The following is a 21,330-nucleotide window of genomic DNA, read 5'->3' on the forward strand; positions in this document are numbered from 1 at the left end:
GGAGGGCAGTTGGGGTTAAGTGACTTGCCCAAGGTCACACGGCTAGTAAGTGTGTCAAGTGTCTGAGGCCAGATTTGAACTTGGGTCCTCCTGACTCCAGGGCCAGTGCTCTATTCACTGCGCCACCTAGCCGCCCCCTCATCATTTCTTATAGCACAATAGTATTCCATTATATTCATAAACCACAACTTGTTCAGTCATTCCTCAATTGATGGCTGCCCTGGTTTTTAAGTGGGCTCTCCTGGTTCTGGGGCTCTCCCATAGGGTATGGGCCATTGCCCACATTCTTGCAGGCTGGTTTGGTTGTGGAGGGACCTTGATGGGGCTAAGGGCTCAGATGTGCAGCCAGAGCCCCAGGAGGCCTTTCTCCCAGTCCCAGAAACAAGTTCTAGAAATTGTCCCCAGCTTTTGCGTTCAGAGCTCTGAGGCCTTCCTAAGTTTAATAGGGGAGGGAAAATCTTTGTCAGAAATGAAGGAGCCTGCAGTCTGCCAATAGGCAGCTGCACGGATATACCAAATGGGCTCCAGTTAATGTCCAGGCTGCCTGCTGAATTTTCCCTCCTTGAGATTTGCTTTATTTCTTTAAATGAATCATCACCCATGTGGGAGTTGTTTTTATAATCTCCCTTCCTTATAAAGGTGGGAGGTGAAGCTTTACTTGGAGGCAGAGTGGTGTAATGGACAGGGCATGGGGCTTGGCATCGGGGGATATGGGTTCAAATCCTGCCTCAGACATCTTCTATCTGGGTGGCCGTGGACAGGTCATTTGTGCTGATCACTTCCCAGAGATATCAGAAGGCTTCTTGTCCCTGTGTCCCTCTAGGAGGGAGGCTTGTGGGCAGTCTGCCTGCTCGGAGAGACAAGGGGAGGAGTTCTCAGTGAACACCTGCCCTGCTCTCCCAGCTGATGCCTTCTCTTCCCTCTGCCCGTGTCTCCTATAGATATTCATAGCTTCATAAAGGACAATGACCTGTTGGCTGTGGAACCCACTAATACCTACTGGAAGGATTGTCACGGGGATGAGCAGGAAGCCTTCGCTAGAGGCCGAGTCAGCTGCTACGTCCATGTCATGAAAGGGGGGGTGTGCTCTCGAGTGAACACCCTGGGGCTGTACATCGAAGCCAACAAGCAGGTAAGAGGATGAGTCATCGGCCCTCCTGAGGAGGGAGGCATGTTTGCCCGGCTTCCCCTCACACTGTGTTCAGAAACCCCAGTGGGCATGTCAGAGCAGGCAGGGAGACTGCTGGGAAGAGCCAGAGGCCAGCTGGGGCAAAGTGCCAAGCTCTAGCACCCCAGTGGTCTGCGTGGAGGGGCCTTGTCTGCCTGACCTGGCCAGAGCTCCTCTATGTGGAGACATTAGGAGCAGGCAAGGAGACACTCTAACAGGGCACAACAGGCTTCCGTGGGGAGGACGGAGCTCTCCAGAGCTCTGAGGGTCCTCAGAGGCTGCCCCGGGGCTGGTACAAGGGTCGGACCCTTACCAGCAGAAGGTTCTGACTCTTCCTAGAATTGTAGGATTTAGAGCTGGAAGGGACCTAGGAGACCATCTGTCCAACCCCTTCATTTTACAGATAAAGAAACTGAGGCTCAGAGGTGGACAGTGACAAAAGCTCCCACCTGGAAGAAAGCTTAGTACTGGTCCTGCCCAGGCTCTGCAGGGGGTCCAAGTGCAGGGGGCAGATTTAGGCTGCGAGTCAGAAAGGCTATCCTAGCAGGGAAAGGTGGCCCAAGGTGGAGCTGAGGGGAGGAATGCTGGGTTCAGCTCCTTGGGTCCCTTCCAGCTCTGGAAGTTGCTGTAAAGAGTGGCTTGTAAGCCTTGAGACTCTGGCTGTCCATGAACCTCCCCTTTCCTTCTGCCTTTCTCTCCAATTAGTTAATTGGCCTGTGGGTCCAAAGCTCCACAGGCACATGCACATGCACACGCACACGCACACACTGACCTACCTGTGCTCTCACACTGGACCTTGGCCCATCTCTGCCCTGATCAGAAATCTTCAGGGCCCTCCGTTGTCCACCAGAGACATTCACCCCCTTTGGCCTGACCCTGGAGACCGTCCCCCATCCAGCAGCCTCCTCATCTCAGCCATCCCTTCCTTGCACTCTGTGCATGTTTATCCAGAAGGCCACCAGCATTTATGTAGCTCTGACTCTGCCCTAGGCCCTGTCCCAAGCCCTAGGGATACAAAAGCAAAGGAAAAGAGTCTGTCCCTGCCTTCAGAGAGCTCACAGTCTAATGGGGGAAGGCAGCATGCAAAGGGAGAGAGGTCAGGGGCTGGCAGCATGTGACAGTACAGACCCTGTCCCCAGCACAGAGGCCCCAGGAGGAGCTTAGCAGTGGGAGAAGGGGCTGGCTGGCTTGGCAGATGGACTGTCCAGAGTGAGAGGGCAGCTGAACTTACTCAATGTTCCAGACCCTGTACTAAGCCCTGGGTACACAAAGAAAGGTGAACAAATAAAAGCAGCTACTGCACTCAGGGAGCTTACCTTCTCATTTGGGAAACAATGAGCAAACAGCTCTGTACAAGATGGGCACAGGGTAGATGGAAGGTCATCTCAGAGAGGAGGCACCAGCAGGGAGTGGGTGGGGGAAGGAAGCAGGCAACCGGGACGAGAAAATGCTTCTTATAGAAAGTCAGGTTTGAGCTGGGACTTGAAGGAAGCCAGGAGGCAGAGATGAGGAGGGAGGGCATGCCAGGCAGGGACACAGCCAGAGAAAAGGCACAGAGTTGGGACATGCAGGGTCCTGTGCAGAGAGCAGCCAGAAAGCCATTGTTACTAGACTGTAGGAGACAGGAAAGGTAAGCAGGGCCCAGGTTAGGAAGAACTTTAAAAGCCAAAAGAGATTTTTTTATTTGCTCGTGGAGGTGATAGGGAACCACTGGAGTTTATTGGATGAAGGCAGGGCTGACATAGTCCGGTCCTGTGCTTTAGGAAGGTGATTTTGCTGGCTGAATGGGAGGGAGGGTAGCAGGCAGCCTAGCAGCAACTACTGCAGGGATCCAGGCCTGAGAAGATGAAGGGCTTACCCAGCCTTCAAACCCACAGTGTAGTGTCTGTCTTGCTCCTCATGGCTACAGTGTCCCCTTTGCTGGTTGGATTTCTGGTCATCCTTTCAACCTATACTGCTTGCCCCCTCCCTGAGGAGACCTTCCTTACCCCCTTGGCAGGAAGCACTCACCAAGGGAGGCCTTGGCCTGGTGCTGCTCTGAGCCTCTCACCACAGAGCTGTGTTCAGGATCGTTTTCTGTGGCACTGTCTCATGTGCTTCCTGGGCTCTGAGCTCCATCAGAGCACAGGAGACCAGCCAGTCCATGAGCTGAGGTCTGTGGGGGTCTGTGGGGCTGAGCTGTGGACTCTGAGGAGGCGGGAATGTCAGACCTGGAAACACCTTAGAAGCCTCATTATGCTTCTTCTACAGAGCAGGGGCAGTGACCTTTGTCCAGGGTCGCACTGCTGGTTTTGTTCTCCCAAAGACTTCGCCAGTGCCCCTGTGATCAGAGAAGCAGGAAAGGCCTCCTTTTGGGTGGGGGAGGAATCCCCAGTGGAAGAATCCCCCTTCTCATCCAGTGACAGGGCATGTCTATGCTAGGCATGTCCACCACTGGGCAATCCCAGCTCCGCCTTGTCCCTTAGAGACTCAGCTGCCTGCTCCAGGCTCAACAAGAGGATTTTGGTGTGGGGGTGGGAAGGTTAGCCAACAAGCATTTATTAAGCTCTTACTGCATGCCAGGTACTGTACTAAGCATTGGATATACAGAGAAAAGTATCAACTCAGGCCCTGCCCTCCAGGAGCTCACAGCCTTCTCAGTGGAGACAACAGACAACGTGTAAACAATGAGTTCTCTATAAGCTCTATACTGAGGAGCTGGAAAGGCAGTTGATGGCCTGGAGGCCAAGCCCAGCTCTGGGCCTTTGGGCCAGTCATCACCAAACCTCTTTAGGGCCCAGGGATAAGAGGGTTGGGTTAGATGACTGGTCTCCAAGGGCCTTTCATCTCTCCTTAAATCCTATAGTCTGATGAGCCAACACAGAACAAAATGAGAGATGTGAAAGGAAGGGTCTAGGGGGCTTCCAACCCAGCAGCTGCTCCCCCGCATGAGTCATAGGATGCTCCCTTTCCTTCTTCAGATCCCCAGATTGCTGCCTCGTCTCTGCCCCGAGGAAGCCTTGCTTCACCCGTCTGCACAGATCTCTGATCAGGCCCTGGTGAGTGTGCTATGACCCCTGGCCCACCTCACAGCAGCAGGCTGTCCCTGGTATGGAAGGTCTCAAGCCTGGCACCCAGCAGAGCAGAGGGAAGTCCCTGGTGTAACTAAGCCTCGAGGCTCAGGGGGCAGTGTGGCCTGGTTGGGGGGGCTGGGGGAAGCCTGGACCTGGCCTTTCCCTTTCTGCCCTGGCCGTGGAACCAGCCGCTAGCAGACAGAATACAGCAGCTGTTGCCTGCTGAGGTTTCCTGCTTCTCTCTTAGTCAATCTGCCAAGTGTTGTCCTAGGGAGTGGGAGGCCCTGACAGATCCAAACCCTGACCCCACGACCCCCACCCTCAGGAAAGGGCACACCAGATTCCAGCTTGGAGATCTGGGCAGGGGAGCAGGGGTTGGGGAAGATGGAAAAGGAGGAATGGCTGGCATCCTTTGTGCTTCTCTGCAGGTTGAGCCTGACAGCATCATTGGCCCATCTGTGCAGGTGGGTGAGAAGACCTCCATTAAACACTCCATCCTTGGGTCCAGCTGCCTCATAAAAGACAGAGTGAAAATCACCAACTCTGTGCTCATGAACTCTGTCACCATTGAGGAAGGGTAGGTCCTGTCCCCATCCCATCAGTCTCACTCTGGGCTAGGCCCTGGGCTGCCCTCATTCATAGGCCCTGGAAGCAGCAAACAGAACCCCTTGCTTCCCCCTTCCCCCACTGGTTTTCTTGGTCTGGAGCCCTTCCTGGAGTGATGTACAATATGGGGTCCAGTAACACCAGCATGGGCCAGGGCAGGCCCAGCAACTACAGTGAACCATAGGAGCACCGTGGCAGACCTGCCGCCTCAGGAGGAGCTGCCAGCCATGTAGCTGATCCCTATGAAATGGGCTGGCTTTCAAAGGAAAATGTTGTGATTTAAGGGGGAGTCTGGGATAGGTCCTCTTCTACTGTCTTCATAATAGGGTTTTAAAGGTCTTTGTTTTAGAAGGGGAAGCACAGTTCAGTGTAAGGGGTTGGGGCTGGGCTTCGGGGGCTTGTGTCTTCTAAAACGATTGGCTTGACTTCTTGGCATCCTCTTCAGTGCAAAGCTAACAAACTGAACACAACAGGGGATGACCAAGATGCACAGGGCTCAGAGGGAAGGTGACTGTTGGCCTCGAGGCCTTGAAAGCCTCTTAGGAAGGTGTTAGCTCTGCTCAGTCCCAGGGAGCAGAGGCAGAAGGGGCTTGGGGTCAGGGGACTGGAGCTTCCTGGGCCCAGGCTGAAGGCCTCTCACTGCATCCTTGGGCTCCCTCTCCATCTCCCTAAGGTGACAGCTGGCTCTAGTTGGCTCTACTGCCTGTGAGGAGCCCGTCCTAATGCTTATCTAGAGGCAGCCGAGAGACACCATGGGGAGAACTCCAGGCCCGGAGCCTGCAAGACCTGAGTTCAGATCCTGCTTGAGATAGTTCCCCAGCTGTATAACCCAGGGCCAGTCACTTCACCTCTGACTGCCTCCGATTCCTCATCTGTAAAATGGGGGCAGCAGTAGCATCAGCCTCCCAGGCTGGCTGTGAGAGTCACGCTTGTGGCGGTGTTTGTGAAGAGTTCTCTATGAATGTTAGTTGTCCTCACCCTTTGTTTCCATCCAGGGATGATGCATGGGTATGAGCCGTGAACTGCTCTCTGAAAGGGTTAAAATGGGGGGCGGCTTAGAGCTTGTTGGAGCAGTGTGTGATCAGAGAGAAGGGTACTGATTGCACAAATGTGCCCCACATACACCTGACAGGAGGCCCTCCAGGGGCTTGGTGGATGTTCTGGGAGGGGTGGGTGGAAGCACATGGACAGGTGCCCCCACTGGTCATGATTCAGGCCAGAGCATGGACATGGGAACAAAATGAGATGCTTGTGGGTCATTCAGCGGGAGGCTTCCTTAGCCAAAGCAGTGCATCTCATGACTCACTGAGCATGGCCTCCAGCCATCAGTCAGGCTGTCGGTCCTGGGTCAAAAGCCCTTTGTAGCCTGCTGTCCTCAGGTGAGCAGGAAGCCACATCAGCAACATCAGCCAATCAAGTTTGAAGGAGAGTTTCAGTTCCGCTTAAAGAAAAACACCAGTCTAACCTGCCTGGGACTAGGCCTTAGGAAAGCTGTTGCAGCCTGGATGTCCGAGATGGCAGGTGTGTCTGCCCCTGGAGACAGATGCCTCCATCTCTGCCATCAGTGAGCCTCTGGCCTCCCCTCCAAGATTATGTTCTGTTCTGGGCACCCTGGGCAAGCTGCAGGGCACGCAGAGAGCAGTCTGTACCAGGAGGGGCTCCCTTGAAGGACCTGGGCTCTTTAGCCTGGAGAAGGAAAGACTAGGAGGTAGATGGCAGCTGCCTGCAGCTGTTTGAAGGGCTGCCATGGAGGACAGGAATTAGACCGGGAGGGCGGGGCTAGATTGCAGCTCCAGATAAAGAACAGTTACCGTTGGAGCTGTCATAAAATATAATTAGCTAGTTGCCTTGGGAGGCAGTGAGTTCCCTGTCACTGGAGGTCTTTGAGCAGAGAGTAGATGAGTCCTTGGGACATCTTACAGAGTACTTTTGCTCCCTCCTCTTTTCAGCCTCTTAGAAGGTTCCACTCTGGGGCCGCCTCCCACAAGAGATCTCTGCAGCCCCCCCAGTTGTTAGTCCTTGTTTCCCCCAGCTTGTTTATGTGGGGTTCTCCTCCCCTTGGCAGAGGGCCTAGAGAGCAGAAGGGGACGGAACTTTTTGGATATGGCCAGTGGATGGGATTTCTTGACTTCATTATTCTTACTGGTTACAAGGGAGGGTTTGGTCAGTGATAGTGATGCCAAAATAAAGAAGTGTATGGGGCAAAAGGGACAAGCAGCACAGCTCTGAAACTCAAGGGCCAAATGTATTATACTTAAAAACAGAACTCAGCAGAATAGGCATCTCTTCTTCATGTCCCCTCCAAGGGGACAACAGCCCCTTCCACTCTGAGACAGCTTTGTTTTCAATGATACATCAAGCCTAAGTCCACCTCTGAACTTGTACCCAGTGTCCTTGGGGACCAAGCTGAATAAATCTACAGGACGGCCCCTTAGACAGTCCTTCCAGGTCTTCTCAGCATGTCAGTAAAGCACTGATTAAGCACCTGCCATATGCCAGACACCATTTTAAGCACTGGAGATACAAAGAAAGACCGCCTCAGGGAACTCAGAGCGCACCTGGTAGAGACAGCCTGTGAAGAGCTATGTACAGACGAGTGATGGCCAGGAGACAGTCTCCAAGAAAGACACCAGGGTGTCCTCATGACCTCTCAACCTTCCTGGTTTCCTTTGTGGATCCTCCAGCTTATCAGTGTTCTTCCTAAATGATGCCCCCCAGAACTCAGCACTATCTTCGAGGTGTGGCTTGACCAGAGGAGAAGACAGTGGTCTTGTTGTCTCTCCAGTCCTGGGCCCAGTGCCCCATGGTGCAGCTTACAGTCCCATTGGCTGCACCTCACACGGGTGGAAGCTGAGCTCCTGTGCCTGTGCCCTGAAGGGCAGTCACAAGACGGGTCTGCGCAGTGTTCTATAAATGGGCATTGACTGTTCTTGGCCCTGCCAGCTGCCATGCTTCCTGAGGTCAGCCTGGACCTCACAAACAGCAATGAAAAGCAAACTGTTTAGAAGCCAGGCCACTTCTTCAGCTCTTCTCCATGTTTTTGTCATGGTGAGTTTTCTCCACTCCAGATGTGGAATGTGTATCTTTGATACTTCCTTCTGCATTGTGTTCAGTGTAACTTTCCGCACATAGGCCCCAGGCTTTGTGAGGGACTTACCGGGGGCCCTGCCTTTTCTTACCTCAGGCACTGCTCCGTCCCAGGGCCTGGCATGAAAATGCCCAATGTACTCCTGGCCCATTCATTACCCTGTTGGATATAACTCAGAGTAGCTTTCCCTGCCAGGCCAGAACAGGCCATGACCAAGGAAACGGGGAATGTCAGCTGGCTGCTCTCTTTGGGCCTAAAAGGCTGTCCACAGCCCATGTAGCTAATGACTGGGGTGTTCATTAGAGATTACCCATTTGTGCAAGATGATAAGATCAGGCATCCTGCAATGCCCAGTGGGCTTCACTCAATTATTGGGTGTCATTTGAATTTTAATTACTCATGGTAATTCTTACATGGCTCAAGTAATTTTGGAAAAAGTAATTAAAATGTAGTCATCTGAAGACTAATCACCCTTCAGCTATTAAATCTGGGCTAAGCATTAGAGGGAGAGGGTCTGGATTTGCAGAGATGTGTGGTTCCCATAGCCTGTGCTTTTTTGTCTCAATTCCAAGCTGTCTGACTCTCAAATGGGAAAATTTACTGAGTTTCAAGACCAAAAACTAGAGAAAGGAATTAATAATGAATCCCCCCAGAAGATGCGTAAGCATCCAGACTGGGTCCCATTGACCTTCTTTACAGCATCGTGGAAGTCTGTGAAATAGAAGGGGAGAGAGTCCCGTGTGAAGGGCTGCAGTGACAGGCACACCGAGATGATTATTCCCCCTTAGAGCTGGGAGGAGCCACACTAAAGAGGGGGCTGATTCCAAGTATGCCGTGTCATTTCCTTACCCATCCACGTAAGGTCGCCCCAGAGCTGAGGCTGGTGCCCGTGACACCATGCCTGCCCCAACAGTCAGCAGTCACTGCCCCTGCTCACATGGAGAGCTGTGTGCCTGTCAGCTCTGAGGTTGGCAGAGCACAGCCTGCAGAGCCAGACAGGATGACGCTGTTTGTGATCCTAGTGCATCTGTGAGCTGCCAGGGCAAGTTCAGACCTTGACTCATCATCTCTTATCTAGACATCTCTCATTGCCACCCTCTCCATTCAAGTCTATCCTGCCAAAAGTAATCTTCCTAATGCACTACTGATCATGTTGCTGCCTTGCTCAAGCACCCTTAGTGGCTCCCTATTTCCTCTTAAGTAAAATATAAATACTTGATTCCAGTATTGAAGCCCCACCATAGTCTGGATCCAAACAGACTTTTTTGCCTTACCTCCTGCTATACTGCCCCAAGTTGTATCTAAACTGAACTGCTCACTCTTCCCTTGAATTTGATTTTTAGCCTCCCTTTTCCATATCTTTGTTCAGACTTTTCCCTCTGTCTAGAATGCCCTCCTTCCCTTCCCTCCTTGGCTATCAGTGTTCCTCAGCTCAGAAGACACCAGTGTGTAGTCTCCTGGAAGTGGACCTCCTTCCCCAGAACTCCAGAGCACTCTGGTCCTCCTTGTCCCATGATCCTTCTAGGCTGGCTAGAACGGACCCCCTTTTCTTCTGAGCCCAGGGCTTCTGCCTTAGAAGCAGCCACACTATGGGCCGAAGCTAAGACGAGCCCTTTTGCAAACAGGCAAATTTTCTCATTCTCTTTCAACAGCCCCTCCTTCCCTTGGGTGCCCACATACCCATCAAGCATAGGACACATTGCAGCCAGTACTCCAAATGGGAGGCCTCTACCCAGCAGCCAGGGAGCAAACTGAACCAAGTCATCCCTGACTGTAAATGAGAGAAGACAAAAGTCCAAGACACTTTCCAAGTCACTTGTATCACCGATTCTCCTCCAGGAAGTAAATGAAGGAGTTACACAATAAGTGTGGTACAGGACACATGAGTTTCTCTGATGCCATGACCTTGGCTTGTGGTTCCCATGAAGACGTTTGCATGGTATGCACCAGCATCTGTTGTAGACAATGAAGGAGAAATATTCTGTGAGGTACTGACAAGGTCTCCCAGCTGATTCAGCAGCACAGATCCAGATAGTCAGGATTCTGAGAGAAGGTAGACCCAGGGCAAGACAGAGGCAATAGATTCTAGGTTAAGGGAGGAAAAAGATCATTGAATATGGGCCTATCCCAGGCCCTGTGCTAAGTGCTGAGACTACAAGGGAGGACCAGTCTAGGGCCTAGGCCTAATAGCTTATGTTTCTCATAGGGGAGAAATCTTGTCCGTATGTAAGTATATATGTCATATATACAAACTTAATTCCAAGCTTTGGGGAGGGAGAGCATGGGCAGCTGTGGGACCAGGAGAGGCTTCCAGTGGAAGGTGGCACACGCTGAGGCTTGAAGGAAATTCCAGGCATTCCAGTGGGCAGAGAAGAGGACCAGCATTCCAGGTCTGGAGTAGTGCTGGTGCCAAGGCAAGCACACAGGCCATTGTGGCTGGATTGCAGAGAGCATTGATGGAATCATGTTTGAGAAGGCCAGGAAGAAAAGAAGAGCTTGTAGCTCACTGAGAAGCCTTGTGCTTATATTCCATGAGAAGAGGCAGAAGATAATGGACAGATGGACTAGTAGTGCAGAAAATCATAAAACACCAAATTGCAGGGGTGGCCAGGTGGCTCAGCGAGTAAGAGCACCGGCTCTAGTGTCGGGATGACCTGGAGATCGAATCCCGGGCTCAGACACTCAGCACCACACCCAGAAATAATTGGCCATGTAACCTTGAGCAAGTTACTTAACCCTGATTGCTTAAAAAAACAAACAAACAAACATCAAATCGCCTCTTTATCAACAGACAAAAACCGGTGGTTACTGATCCAGAACTATTTCAGAATAAGCATCTGGGTGAAGCCAGATCATTGGCTGCTTAGAGCATTATAAATAGAGGTTAAGAGTGTAAAGACAAGAAGACACTGCCTGCATTTATAGCATATCCCCATAACCTATTTAAACAAACTGTTGACCGTGTAAAATGAGAAATAGACAAAAGTAAAAGCACTGAATCTGAAGATGTCCATTTCACAAATAAGTTCCTTCAGAATCCCCAGTCAATGGGGAACCAGGGGTACAGAGCGCAGTTCATCTATCCTTGTCTCCCAAGGAGGATGCTGTATATTGAGATGTGAAGATAGAAAAGACAAGATTTGGAAACTGATTGGATATGTGGCATAAGTCAAAGTAAGGAAAGGATGATGATGCCAAGTTGTCAGCCTGGTTCATGTCTCCTCATGTGTCTCACCCCACCCCTCTGCCTAGCTTCCCAGGTGAGGCCATTCCTCAAGAACTCCCATTTTCTGCTCGTCCTCATCTCACATTGCTCAGATGTCTTCTCCCACTATCTCCTTCTTTACTTCTGCCCCATCCTCCTCACCAAGACCAACCCCTCTATAAGTGCTCTTGATCCCATCCCCTTCTTCTCCATCAGATTACCTGCCATTGTAATCTCTACCCTCACTAATCTTCAGTCTCTCCCTGCTGCCTACAAATAGGCCCTTTCATCATCCATCTGTAAAAAAAAACTCTTAGCTGATCAAACCATCCTCATTAGCTGTTCTCTCCTCACTTTTGTGGCCAGACTTGAGAACACAGTCTTTCTTCATTTCTGCTCCTATCACTCTTTTAAATCCTTTGGAATCTGGCTTCCAACTTCATCTTTCCACTAGAACAGCTCTCTCCAAAGTTTCCAGTTCTTAATGGACAAAGTTAATTACCTTTTCTCACCATTCTTGTCCTTCTTGACCTCCCTACAACCTTTACGCCTACTCATCATCCTTTCATCCTAGATACTCTTTTTTTCTCTTGGTTTTTGTCACCTTGCTCTCTCCTGGTTCTCTCCTACCTGTCTGACCTTTCCTCTGTCTCCTTTTCCAGATCATGACCACTAACCATGGATGTCCCTCCAGGATTCTCTCCTAGGCCCTCTTCTCTTCTCCTTCTATACTGTTTCACTTGGTGATCTCATCAGTTCCCATGGATTCAGTTATCTCTATGCAGAGGACTTCCAGATTTCTATTTCTATCCTCTTCTCTCCTCTCCCCTCCTCTCCTCTTGTCCTGAATCAGCAACTCCCTTTTTTCCTGTAGGCATCTCAAACTCAATATTTCAAAAACAGACCTCCTCCTCATTCCCCTCAAAGCCTCTCTTTTTCCCAACTAACCAGATACTGTCAAGGCTGCCATCATCCAGTAACCTGGACTTCTCTGTTTTCAAATCCTCACTCATACTTCCTCCACATTGTGTCGCTTATGCCTTAACCACACTTCTTGTATATGTTCTCTTATCTCCATGCATACAGCCACCACCCGTATCACTTCTCACTCAGATTATTGCAATAACCTCATTGAACTCTCTAACACAGCTATCTTCCCACTACAATTCTTACTCCACTTAGTAGCAAAAGTGATTTTCCTAAAGCCCAAGTCTGACTATGATATGTTTGATATATCTTTGTGGCTTCTTGTCTCATCTCTAAATTTTTGTCATTTCTTACTCCTGAACCATGTTTTCCAATATGTCTTTCTTCATCTTCATAGGATGACATGATTTGTCAGTCATCAAGTATTTCTTAAATGCCTACTGTGTTAAGTGCTAGAGATGCAAAGAAAGGCAAAAAACAGCCCCTGCCTTCAGCGAACTCACATTACAGTGGGAGAGATAGCATGGAAATAACTGTGTGAAATATGTATCTCTACAGTGTAGTTGGAAGATCATCTCAGAGAGATGGGACTGGTGGGGAGGAGAGAAAGGTGCTTGAGCTGAATTTTTTTTTAAGCAATTGGGGTTAAGTAACTTGCTCAAGGTTACACGGCCAGGTGTTTCTGGGTGGGTGCTAAGAGTCTGAGCCTGGATTCGATCTCCAGGTCATCCCGACACTGGAGCCGGTGCTCTTACTCGCTGTGCTACCTGGCCGCCCCTTGAGCTGAATTTTGAAGAAAGTCAAGAGGTAAGGTAAGGGAGAAAGGCATTTCAAGCAGGACAGCCAGTGCAAAGGCAGGGAGATGGGAGGTGGAGTGCTGTGTTCAGGAATAGCAGCAAGGCCAGTGTGGCTGGTTCATGGTGTGTGTGGAGGGAAGTAGTACAGGAAAATACTAGCTAAGTAGGAATTGTAAAGAGTTTTAAGTGCAGAACAGTGGACTTTATACTTGATCCTAAAGGTAATAGGGAGGCCCTGAAGTTTATTGAATAGGAGAGTGACATGGTCCAACCTGCACTTTAGCTGGGGGACCAACCAGAGTGATGTTATAAGCCACGCTTGCTATAGTCCACGCAAGAGGTGTGGTCACTTTGTGAGTGAAAGGAAGGAAATGAATAGGAGAGATGTTGTGAAGGTAGAAATAACAAGATTTGACAGCAGATTGGGAAGATGGGGGAATTAAGGAATTCAGTTTAGGACATCAGGTATCCAATTTATGTTCAAAGGGCAGTTGGTCATGTGGGAAGGGAGGTCAGGAAAGAGGTTAGGGCTGGGAATATATACACATCTGGAAATCATCTGCTTCGAGATGATAATTAAATCCATGGGAATCGATGAGATCACTAAGTGTGAGTATAGAGGGTCTAGGACAGAGCCTTGGGGGATGCCCAGTGTTAACAGGCATGGCCTGGATGAAGATCACAGGAATCAGAGAAAGAGAAAGGAGGAGCCATCAAACAGGTAGGAGCAGAACCAGGAGGGGGAAAGAGATGGGAGAGTTTGTGTAGTCTAATGTCATTGTTCCCCCAGAGTGTGAACCTGGATCCAGGGGTCTTTACCCTCTGCCATGTTAGTGTTTGGCCCTTTTTAGAGGGTCTTGTTACTAGTCTGATGTGGACTTTCTTCTAGGCATCAATGGCTACTCAAGGTTTTTAAGCAGAAGAGAAAATCCCATTTATTCAGTATGAATTGACTAAGTCCCTGCTGTGGGCAAGGCACTGGGTGCTGCTGGGTATCCTTAGAAAGCTTATTCTCCCAGGGAAAACCACATGGACACAGATAAGTCAATACAAAATATATGCAAAGTAATTGGGATAGGGGAAGTGCAGGAATTACTAGGATGTGGGGCTTGACCAGAATCTTGGTGAAGGATGGATGCATTCCAGGCTTGGGGATCAGCCTGTACAAAGGCATGAAAGTAGAAAATTGAATGTCCTGGATGGGGAAACGGTGAGGAGCCCAGTTTGTGGGAATATTGAGGGAAGGGAGTATGGAAATCGGTGGGAGCCAGATTGTGAAAGTCTCTAAGTGCCAAAAAGGAGAGTGTTTATTTGGGCCTGGAGGCGATAGGGAGCCACTGGAGTTTCTGGAATAGGAGAGTGAGCAGATCTATGCTTGTGGAATACCAGTTTGGGAAAAACTTGTGTACCGACAAAATCAGTGCAGCTAGGATAAGAAGGAAAGCTGTTAATTGTCAGGGGAACATTTTTGCAGCAGATGTCCCAGCTAAGGGTCTGATAGCTAGCAGCTTATCTAAGGAACTAACCCAACTATCCTGAGACCAAATACCATTCTCCAGGACAAGTAATCCAAAAAAAGAATTTTCAAACTATTAACCATATGAAAGATGGCGCCAATATGAGAAATGTAAATGAGGTAAACTCTAAAGTTTCATCTCATACCCAGCAAATTGGCCAAAAAAGTAGAAATGATCGTTGTTGGAGGGGTTGTGAGAAGAAGCTCCCCCTAATACACTGTTGGTGGAGCTGTGAATTGGCCTGACCGCTCTGAAAAACAGTTTGAAATTGCATTTTAAAAGTGACTAAAATGTCCAAACCCTTTGAATCTCACCACATAGTTTAAGTCACATCTAAAGGCCACACATAGAACCAGATATTTATAGCAGGACTTTTTGTGGCAACAAAGAACTGGAAACAAAGTCATTACCCATCGATTGTTGTGGTTCATAAGTGGAATGGAATTTCCTATTAAGCTGTTAGAAATTATAAATATGAAAATTTCCTAGATGCATGGGAAGCCCCAAGAACTCATGGGGAGGGAAATGTGTAGAGTCAGGCAGTGACCGCTAACATGGTGTCTGTGGAAGAAACAATTGCAAACCTACTTTCTCCTTGAAGAAGGGCTGAGAGGAAAATGGCCTTCTCTCCAGTGAAGGGACATTCCATAGTGTACAGGGCATGGCTGGGCTGGCTCAGTGGCCTTTCTCTCTTTTTGATCCTTTGTTTCAAGGGATGAGTTTGAGGAAGAGGAGGGACATTAAAAAATGGAGGTGATATTTTAAAAAGAGAAATAAAACAGAGAGCAATACCAATGTTTACACTAAAATATGGGACTTTGACTTTGGCAGACATGTGGACTGGACTAAGGAGAGATTTGAGACAGGGAGCCTAAGGAGAAGGCTGTTGTCTTGATCCAGGGACCAGGGAGTAACTTTGTGAGCCTTAGGGTCATGGGGGCAGCACTTAGCGCAATATGTGGCACATAGTAGGAGCTTAGTAAATGTTGAGTAAACCTAGAAACAAGACTGGGCAGCAGTTTGGATATGGGGAGGGAAGATGAGGAAAGAGTCAAGAATGACACCAACATGGAGAGCCTAGATGGCGCTCCATCATTTTTCGTGAGTTCCTTTGGGCTTCAGGACCTCTCCCAAGGGTCAGTGTGAGTTAAGACCAGGGGGGCATGTGTATAACCATCCCAGCTCCCAGCCTCAGCCACTCTGCAGTCTTCCCACTGCCTGGCTGTGGCTCTCTGGATCTGCCTGGTCTCCTGTTAGGTGACTCACTCATTCCTGGGCCCCCAGGGCAGCGTGATGGTTTGCTTAACTGGATGAAACAAGCAATAAGCCCAGCCCTCAGGACCTCCATTCATAAAAGACCTGCCCTGTAGCCAACCTGGGACCCCAGGGCCTCCCCGTGCTTATCTTTCCTGGGTCTGAGCAGTCTTGAGGCCTCGACCTCAATTATTTGAGCCTTTCCTTCCAGAAATGTTCGTCATTTTCATTGTAGCGCTCCAAACCAACTTGGGGAGGAGTAATTAGGGGTTGGATTTGGAATTCCTGCTGGCGCTGCACATGTGGGCACCACAGTCCCTTCTTCCCATCTCCGCTCTGCACACATCGCTTGCCCAGAGTTTCCAGCCTCTGCTCTCCAGGGTGGTCTTGCCCTGCCGTGGGCCAGACTAGTTACAGGCCCTTGAGTCAGAGGGAGCCAGGCCTTGAAAGAAAGGTGCAGGCCATTCTCAGTTGGGAAGTTCATCATTCTGCTTCCCGGATTCTTCCTGCCTCATTTGGGAATTTTCCCAGACCCTGGACTACATCCTTCCCCATGCTTCCCATGGCCTTTGCTTTTTAGCTCTGCTGCTTTGCCACAGAGAGGAGGCAAGGTAGGGTTTAGGAGGCCTGGGCTCACTCTCCCCTCCAAGCCCCAGCTTGTATGTCCTGGGATGGAGACTTCTTAGCTGGGCCTCCCCCCAGAGCAGGCCAGGCACACCCAGCCCACACAAGAACAAGACTGTTGGGGCTCTTTTCCCCTTTCATGCAATCTCTGACCTTTTAGAAAAACAAAACAGCGATAAAGAAGGGCCTGGAATGTTACAGACTGTGTACATTTGTCTCTGGGTTTCTTTTGAGGTTTGTTGTTTACAATGGTGGGGGGAGGGGGAACGGCGGTCCCACCAGGCTGGCCAGCAAACTAGGCCTTCCTGAGAGTGGGGCAGTTTCCGGGGGGTCTCCTTCGGTGGTCTGCACCTTCAGTCCTTGTAAACCTCCCCTAGGCCTCTTTGCCAATTTCCTCCCTTCCTTTTTTTCACTCCCTCCTTCACTAATGCCCCTTCCCCTTTTTTTCCCTGTGTGTCATATATCTGTACTCCTGGTATAAACCCCCATGCCGAGCTCTCTTCTCCTTTGGACATACACAGATCTTGGGTTTGGAGCTGAAGGTCCTCAGAGGCTGTCTGGTGTGACCCCTTCATTTTATAGAGGAGGAAACAGGCCCAGAGAGGTGTTACATGACTTGCCCCAGATCACAGAGGTGTCCAAGCTGGGATCTCAACCCAAGTTGTTTGGCTGCTGATAATAACTCATATTTATATAGCTCTTTAAAGTTTACAAAGGGCTTTACGTACATTATCTCATTTTTTTCTCACAGCCCTGTGAGGCAGGTCATATTATATCCCCATTTTACAGATGGAGAGCTGAGAGAGATTCAATGACTTGCCTACCATTAGAGAATCAGTAGGTATTTGAGGCAAGATGAGGGCTTGGGTCTTCCTGAATCCAAACTGGCAGTGCTAAACCATCACACTGCCTCCTGCCCAGCTCGAATGTAGCACAGGAGGGCTGCTGCCCAGACCCACCCAGTGCTGGGAAGGGCTCTGCAGCCTCCACGTTCGACCCTGGCTTTAGAGGTGACTCCTGTGGGGAGTCAGACATTGAGAGTCAAGTGGATATATTCCCAGATGCACACACAAGTCAGGATTGGGAGAGAGTCTTAGCCCAGCTCGTCTGAGGATTGCCCTGTTACCACTTTAGTTGCCTGAAGAGCTCTGGGTTCGCTCTGTGCCTGTCGGAACCTTGGAGTATGGAGATATTGGGGTGAGGTTTTGGGACGTGACACTGACTTGCGTGATAAAGGTCATTTCTCCTCCATGCCAGCAGCCTCTCCTGAGGTGACTGGATGATAGTACAATTCAGGGAGCCCTCACTGAATGGCTCAAATACAGGGAGATTGGGTTTGGCACAGATGTCAAATTTGCTATCTCCCTATTGCTATGTATAGACAGGGCTAGATTGTAGTATTGGGTTGACTTTTGGGTCTAGTTAAAGGGTAAGCATCTGATGGGCAGAAGTTAGAATCTGTCCCATTCCTTTAGCCTGCTGGTTCCTGGGGAATGTGCCATCTGGAAATCCAGGGCCTACCTGGTCCTGTCTAAGTTGGACCCTTTCCCCACTCAGGCTTTCCCCATACTTTATGCTGGTCAGCTGGATTTAGCCTTTTGCCAGTTGGGCTGACTCCCAGGTGTGTGCACAAGCATACGCACATGGACACAAACACATGCGCTTGTATGCAGGACTTGTTTGGATCTCCCCAAAGGGAGGAGGGGGAACTGACCCTGAGTCTAGCCCAGGCCTGCTGACACTTCAGGCTTCTCCCAGGTGACCAGGTGTCTATGTTACAGGTGCAGCATCCAGGGCAGTGTGATCTGTAACAATGCTGTTATTGAGAAAGGTGCAGATGTCAAAGATTGCCTCATTGGGAGCGGTCAGCGGATAGAAGCCAAAGGTAAGACCTGGGAGCAGCCTACAAGGGCTGGAGCTAGGGCTGGGGGTGGTGGTAAGGAACTGAGTCTGTAGGACATGGTGGAATTACCAAGCCACACAGTCCAGTGCAATGTCAGCCATCAGAAAGGAGAATGGGGGCCAGGGAGGGAGGCAGGGTCTGAAGTAAGGGAGATTCTGCTCGCAACAGGCCTGCCTAACCTTCACCAGCCTTGTTTGGAAAGTCTTCTAGGAATATGGCTGCAGCAGTGTCAGAGATATGTGGCTAAGGGGCTGATGGCTACCAGGGAGGTATACCTAGGCATACCTCCTGCCCCCCACCCCCACCAGCCCCAGGAGAGGAAACGTGCCCAGGAAAGAATCCCAGTAGTGCTAGTATATTCCTTCTGGAGCTCCCTAAACCCTTCAAGAATTTCAGAGTCAGGACCTCTGGGGTGTCTGGTCCAGCATCTCCCCAGGAATTCCTCTACAGCATCCTTATCATCCTTCCCTTCAGTGCTTAGGCTGAGTTTGCACACAGGGGAGACCCCTTCTCGCTCTAATCTGGGTCTAGAAGGAAGATTCTGAGAAGCAGAGGTGTCCTGAGGCCGTCCCTCAGCACAGAGCCACCCAGGAAGAAGGAGGAGGAGATGGTGTGGGCTGACCAGCGGTCCCCACATTCCAGCTATGGCTCATCCTTGGTCTTTAAGTGACCTAGAAATGGGGGTCTCCAATGCTTCCAGAAATAAAGAGCCTCATTGCTTGTGTTAGGGCCAAACATCCCTGGCCACTCTCCCACCAGCTTGCTTTGGCTCTTGCTTTCTCTGCCAGCATTGAGTTTGAGACTCCTTCTTTGCTCCTTTTTGTATTGAAATGCTCCATGCTTTGAAAAGCACAGCCGCATAGCCCTGCTTTCCCAGAGGCAGCAGCTTCCTTCCAGTCTAGCAGAGCAGCAGCTCTGGGGCAGCCAAGGGCTGTTTCCCATTTGGTGTAAAGGGTTTCTAAATTAGGGGATGTAATGGAGTGAATAAACAGTGCACAGAGCTGCCTCTTGGGGCCCCAGCTCCCTGGTGGGCCAGTGCCTGGGGCTTGGGCCACCCTCCCTTCCTCAGCTTCCTGCGCTGCCCAGAGCCTGGCAGCTGCCTGCCTGCCTGGGTTTACTTTTAGCATGCCAGAGCTAAGGGGGAATGGGCGGCCGAGCAGGCCAAGCCTTGGCTTTCCAAGACTGGGACTGACCCCTATGCTGACCTCTGGTCTCCCATCTCCAGCTGCCTCTCAGACATCTAGCACTGAACTTCCTGTACCTATCTTCAACCAGACTTGCCCAAAGCAGAAGTCATTAGCTTCCCCCTGAGCTGCCCCCCTACTTCTTCCCTTCCCAGTGACTATAGCAAATGGCACTGTTCTCCATCCCTCAGGCTCACACTCCGCAAGTCATCTGGGACTCCTCCCTCTCGCCCCATGTCCAAGCTGTTGCCCAGGCCTATGCATCTTACCTTTGCATGTCTCTCAAGCACACCTCCTTCTCCCCTGACACTGCCCTCACCCTGGGGCAGGCCTTCCTCACCTCCTGCCTGGATTGTTGCAATGGATGCCAGGGGGTCTGCGTACCCCAAGTCTTTCCCCACTCTAGCCCATTCTCCATCTAGCTACTAAAGTGCAGCTCAGGCCTACATTTCACCCCTCTACTCAGTAAACTCTAGGGGCTCCCTGTGGCCACCAGGATCAAATATAAATCCTGTTTGTCATTTGAGACTCTTCATTTCCTAACCTGTCTCCCCATACACCTTTTCAGTCTTCTTACACCTTACATCCTCCACACACACACACACACACACACTCTCACACACTCACTCACACTCTCACACTCATACACTCATTTTCACATTCTCTGTGATCTGGAGACACTCCCTGGCTTCCTCTGTGTTCCTTGCACAAGACACTTCCCGACTCCAGGCGTTTTCTCTGGCTGAGCCCCCTGCCTGGTGTGTCTCTCTCCTTATCTCTGCCTCCTGGCTTCCTTTAGGTCCACAGGAAGTCCCAGCCCCTTAATGCTGCTGTTCACCCCCTGGTGATTTTCTCTGTTTCTCCTTTGTCAGTCTTGTTTGTATGTAGTTGTTTGCGTATTGTCTTATTGCCTCTCCTTGGATCCCTTGCACCTAGCCCAGAGCTAGACACACAGAAGCTGCTAAGATAGACTTGGGAGCAGCTGGGAGCCACTCAGTGTCCTTGTCAGTCCTGACCCAGTCTTCCCAGGACTGGGAGAGTGCTGGCCATGACACTGGTACTGAGCTAGGAGGCACAGTGCTACAACTTCCTCCATCTCCCTGTCCTTCACATCGGCCCTCTGAGAGTGGCAGGACAGAGATCACCCTGCCACACAGGAATCACGGGGGTAAGCAGAGAGCAGAAGTTCCCACAGAGGGCCAGTGACTCCAGACTCAGGCCATCAACAAGCATCTATTAAACTCCTACTGTGTGCCCAGGCACTATGGATAAAGAGTCATAAATGAACAGGTTCCTGCCCTCAGGAAGCTTCCATCCCATTGAGGGAGATAGCATGTGCATGAATAAGTAGAGGCAAGTTCATGAGGGGATGGGTGAGACTGGCATCCGAGGGGCTGAGGAAGGGCTCCTCATAGAAGGCAGGCGTTTGCAGCAGACTTTGGAAGGAAGCCTGGCTGCAGAGATGAGGGGGGGAGCAGCTGCTGGGTACTGGGTGCTGAGCCCACTTTGGAGACCTGCCTGCCTTCAGCCAGTTGTCTTGAGAAGAAGACCTCAGCTCCCGCCTGGGGCTGCCACCTCCTGTCTCCACCTCTCATGTTTCACTTGCCTGGATTTGAACCTTGCAGTCCCTCCTAGGATCTTGAATTTCTCTGGCACCTTCAGATACAGATTAGCCAGGCTTTGGTCTCCCTCCTCACCACCGCCTCCTTCTGTTAGGCACCTGTGGAGTACAGAGAACGGTGCTTGGCAATGGGAGAGGTTCACAGTTTAGAGAAGACAGGGTCCCTGTCTTTTTGGAGTTCCATCAGGAAATCAGTCAGTCCCCAAGCATTTATTAAGCTCCTACACTAGACACACAAGCAGTAGGCACACATGACTGTATAATCACTTATAGTCTGACAGGAGACAGCTGAGATACAGAAAGGTGCCCGCAGAGGAAGTGCAGCAGGAAGATGTGGGGGTTGGAGGAGTGGGCTCAAGAGTGGCTTGGTGTAAAAGGTAATG

The 21,330-nt window shown here is 50.5% G+C and overlaps 1 protein-coding gene across 1 annotated transcript in view; it reads left to right on the plus strand.

The window, feature by feature from the left end:
• LOC138165043 (translation initiation factor eIF2B subunit gamma-like) overlaps positions 1-21,330 on the plus strand; it is a 91,363-nt gene that overhangs the window by 67,077 nt on the left and 2,956 nt on the right. Inside the window, exons 8-11 of the mRNA XM_069093140.1 lie at positions 942-1,132; positions 4,129-4,206; positions 4,650-4,798; positions 18,021-18,124. Coding sequence (XP_068949241.1) covers positions 942-1,132; positions 4,129-4,206; positions 4,650-4,798; positions 18,021-18,124 — 522 coding nt within the window. The remainder of the gene's footprint in view (positions 1-941; positions 1,133-4,128; positions 4,207-4,649; positions 4,799-18,020; positions 18,125-21,330) is intronic.

This window comes from Petaurus breviceps, unplaced genomic scaffold (assembly GCF_028583685.1).
Source record: "Petaurus breviceps papuanus isolate PSGF00001 unplaced genomic scaffold, PetGlider_PUasm1.0 207, whole genome shotgun sequence".
In the NCBI taxonomy this organism is placed as follows: domain Eukaryota; kingdom Metazoa; phylum Chordata; class Mammalia; order Diprotodontia; family Petauridae; genus Petaurus; species Petaurus breviceps.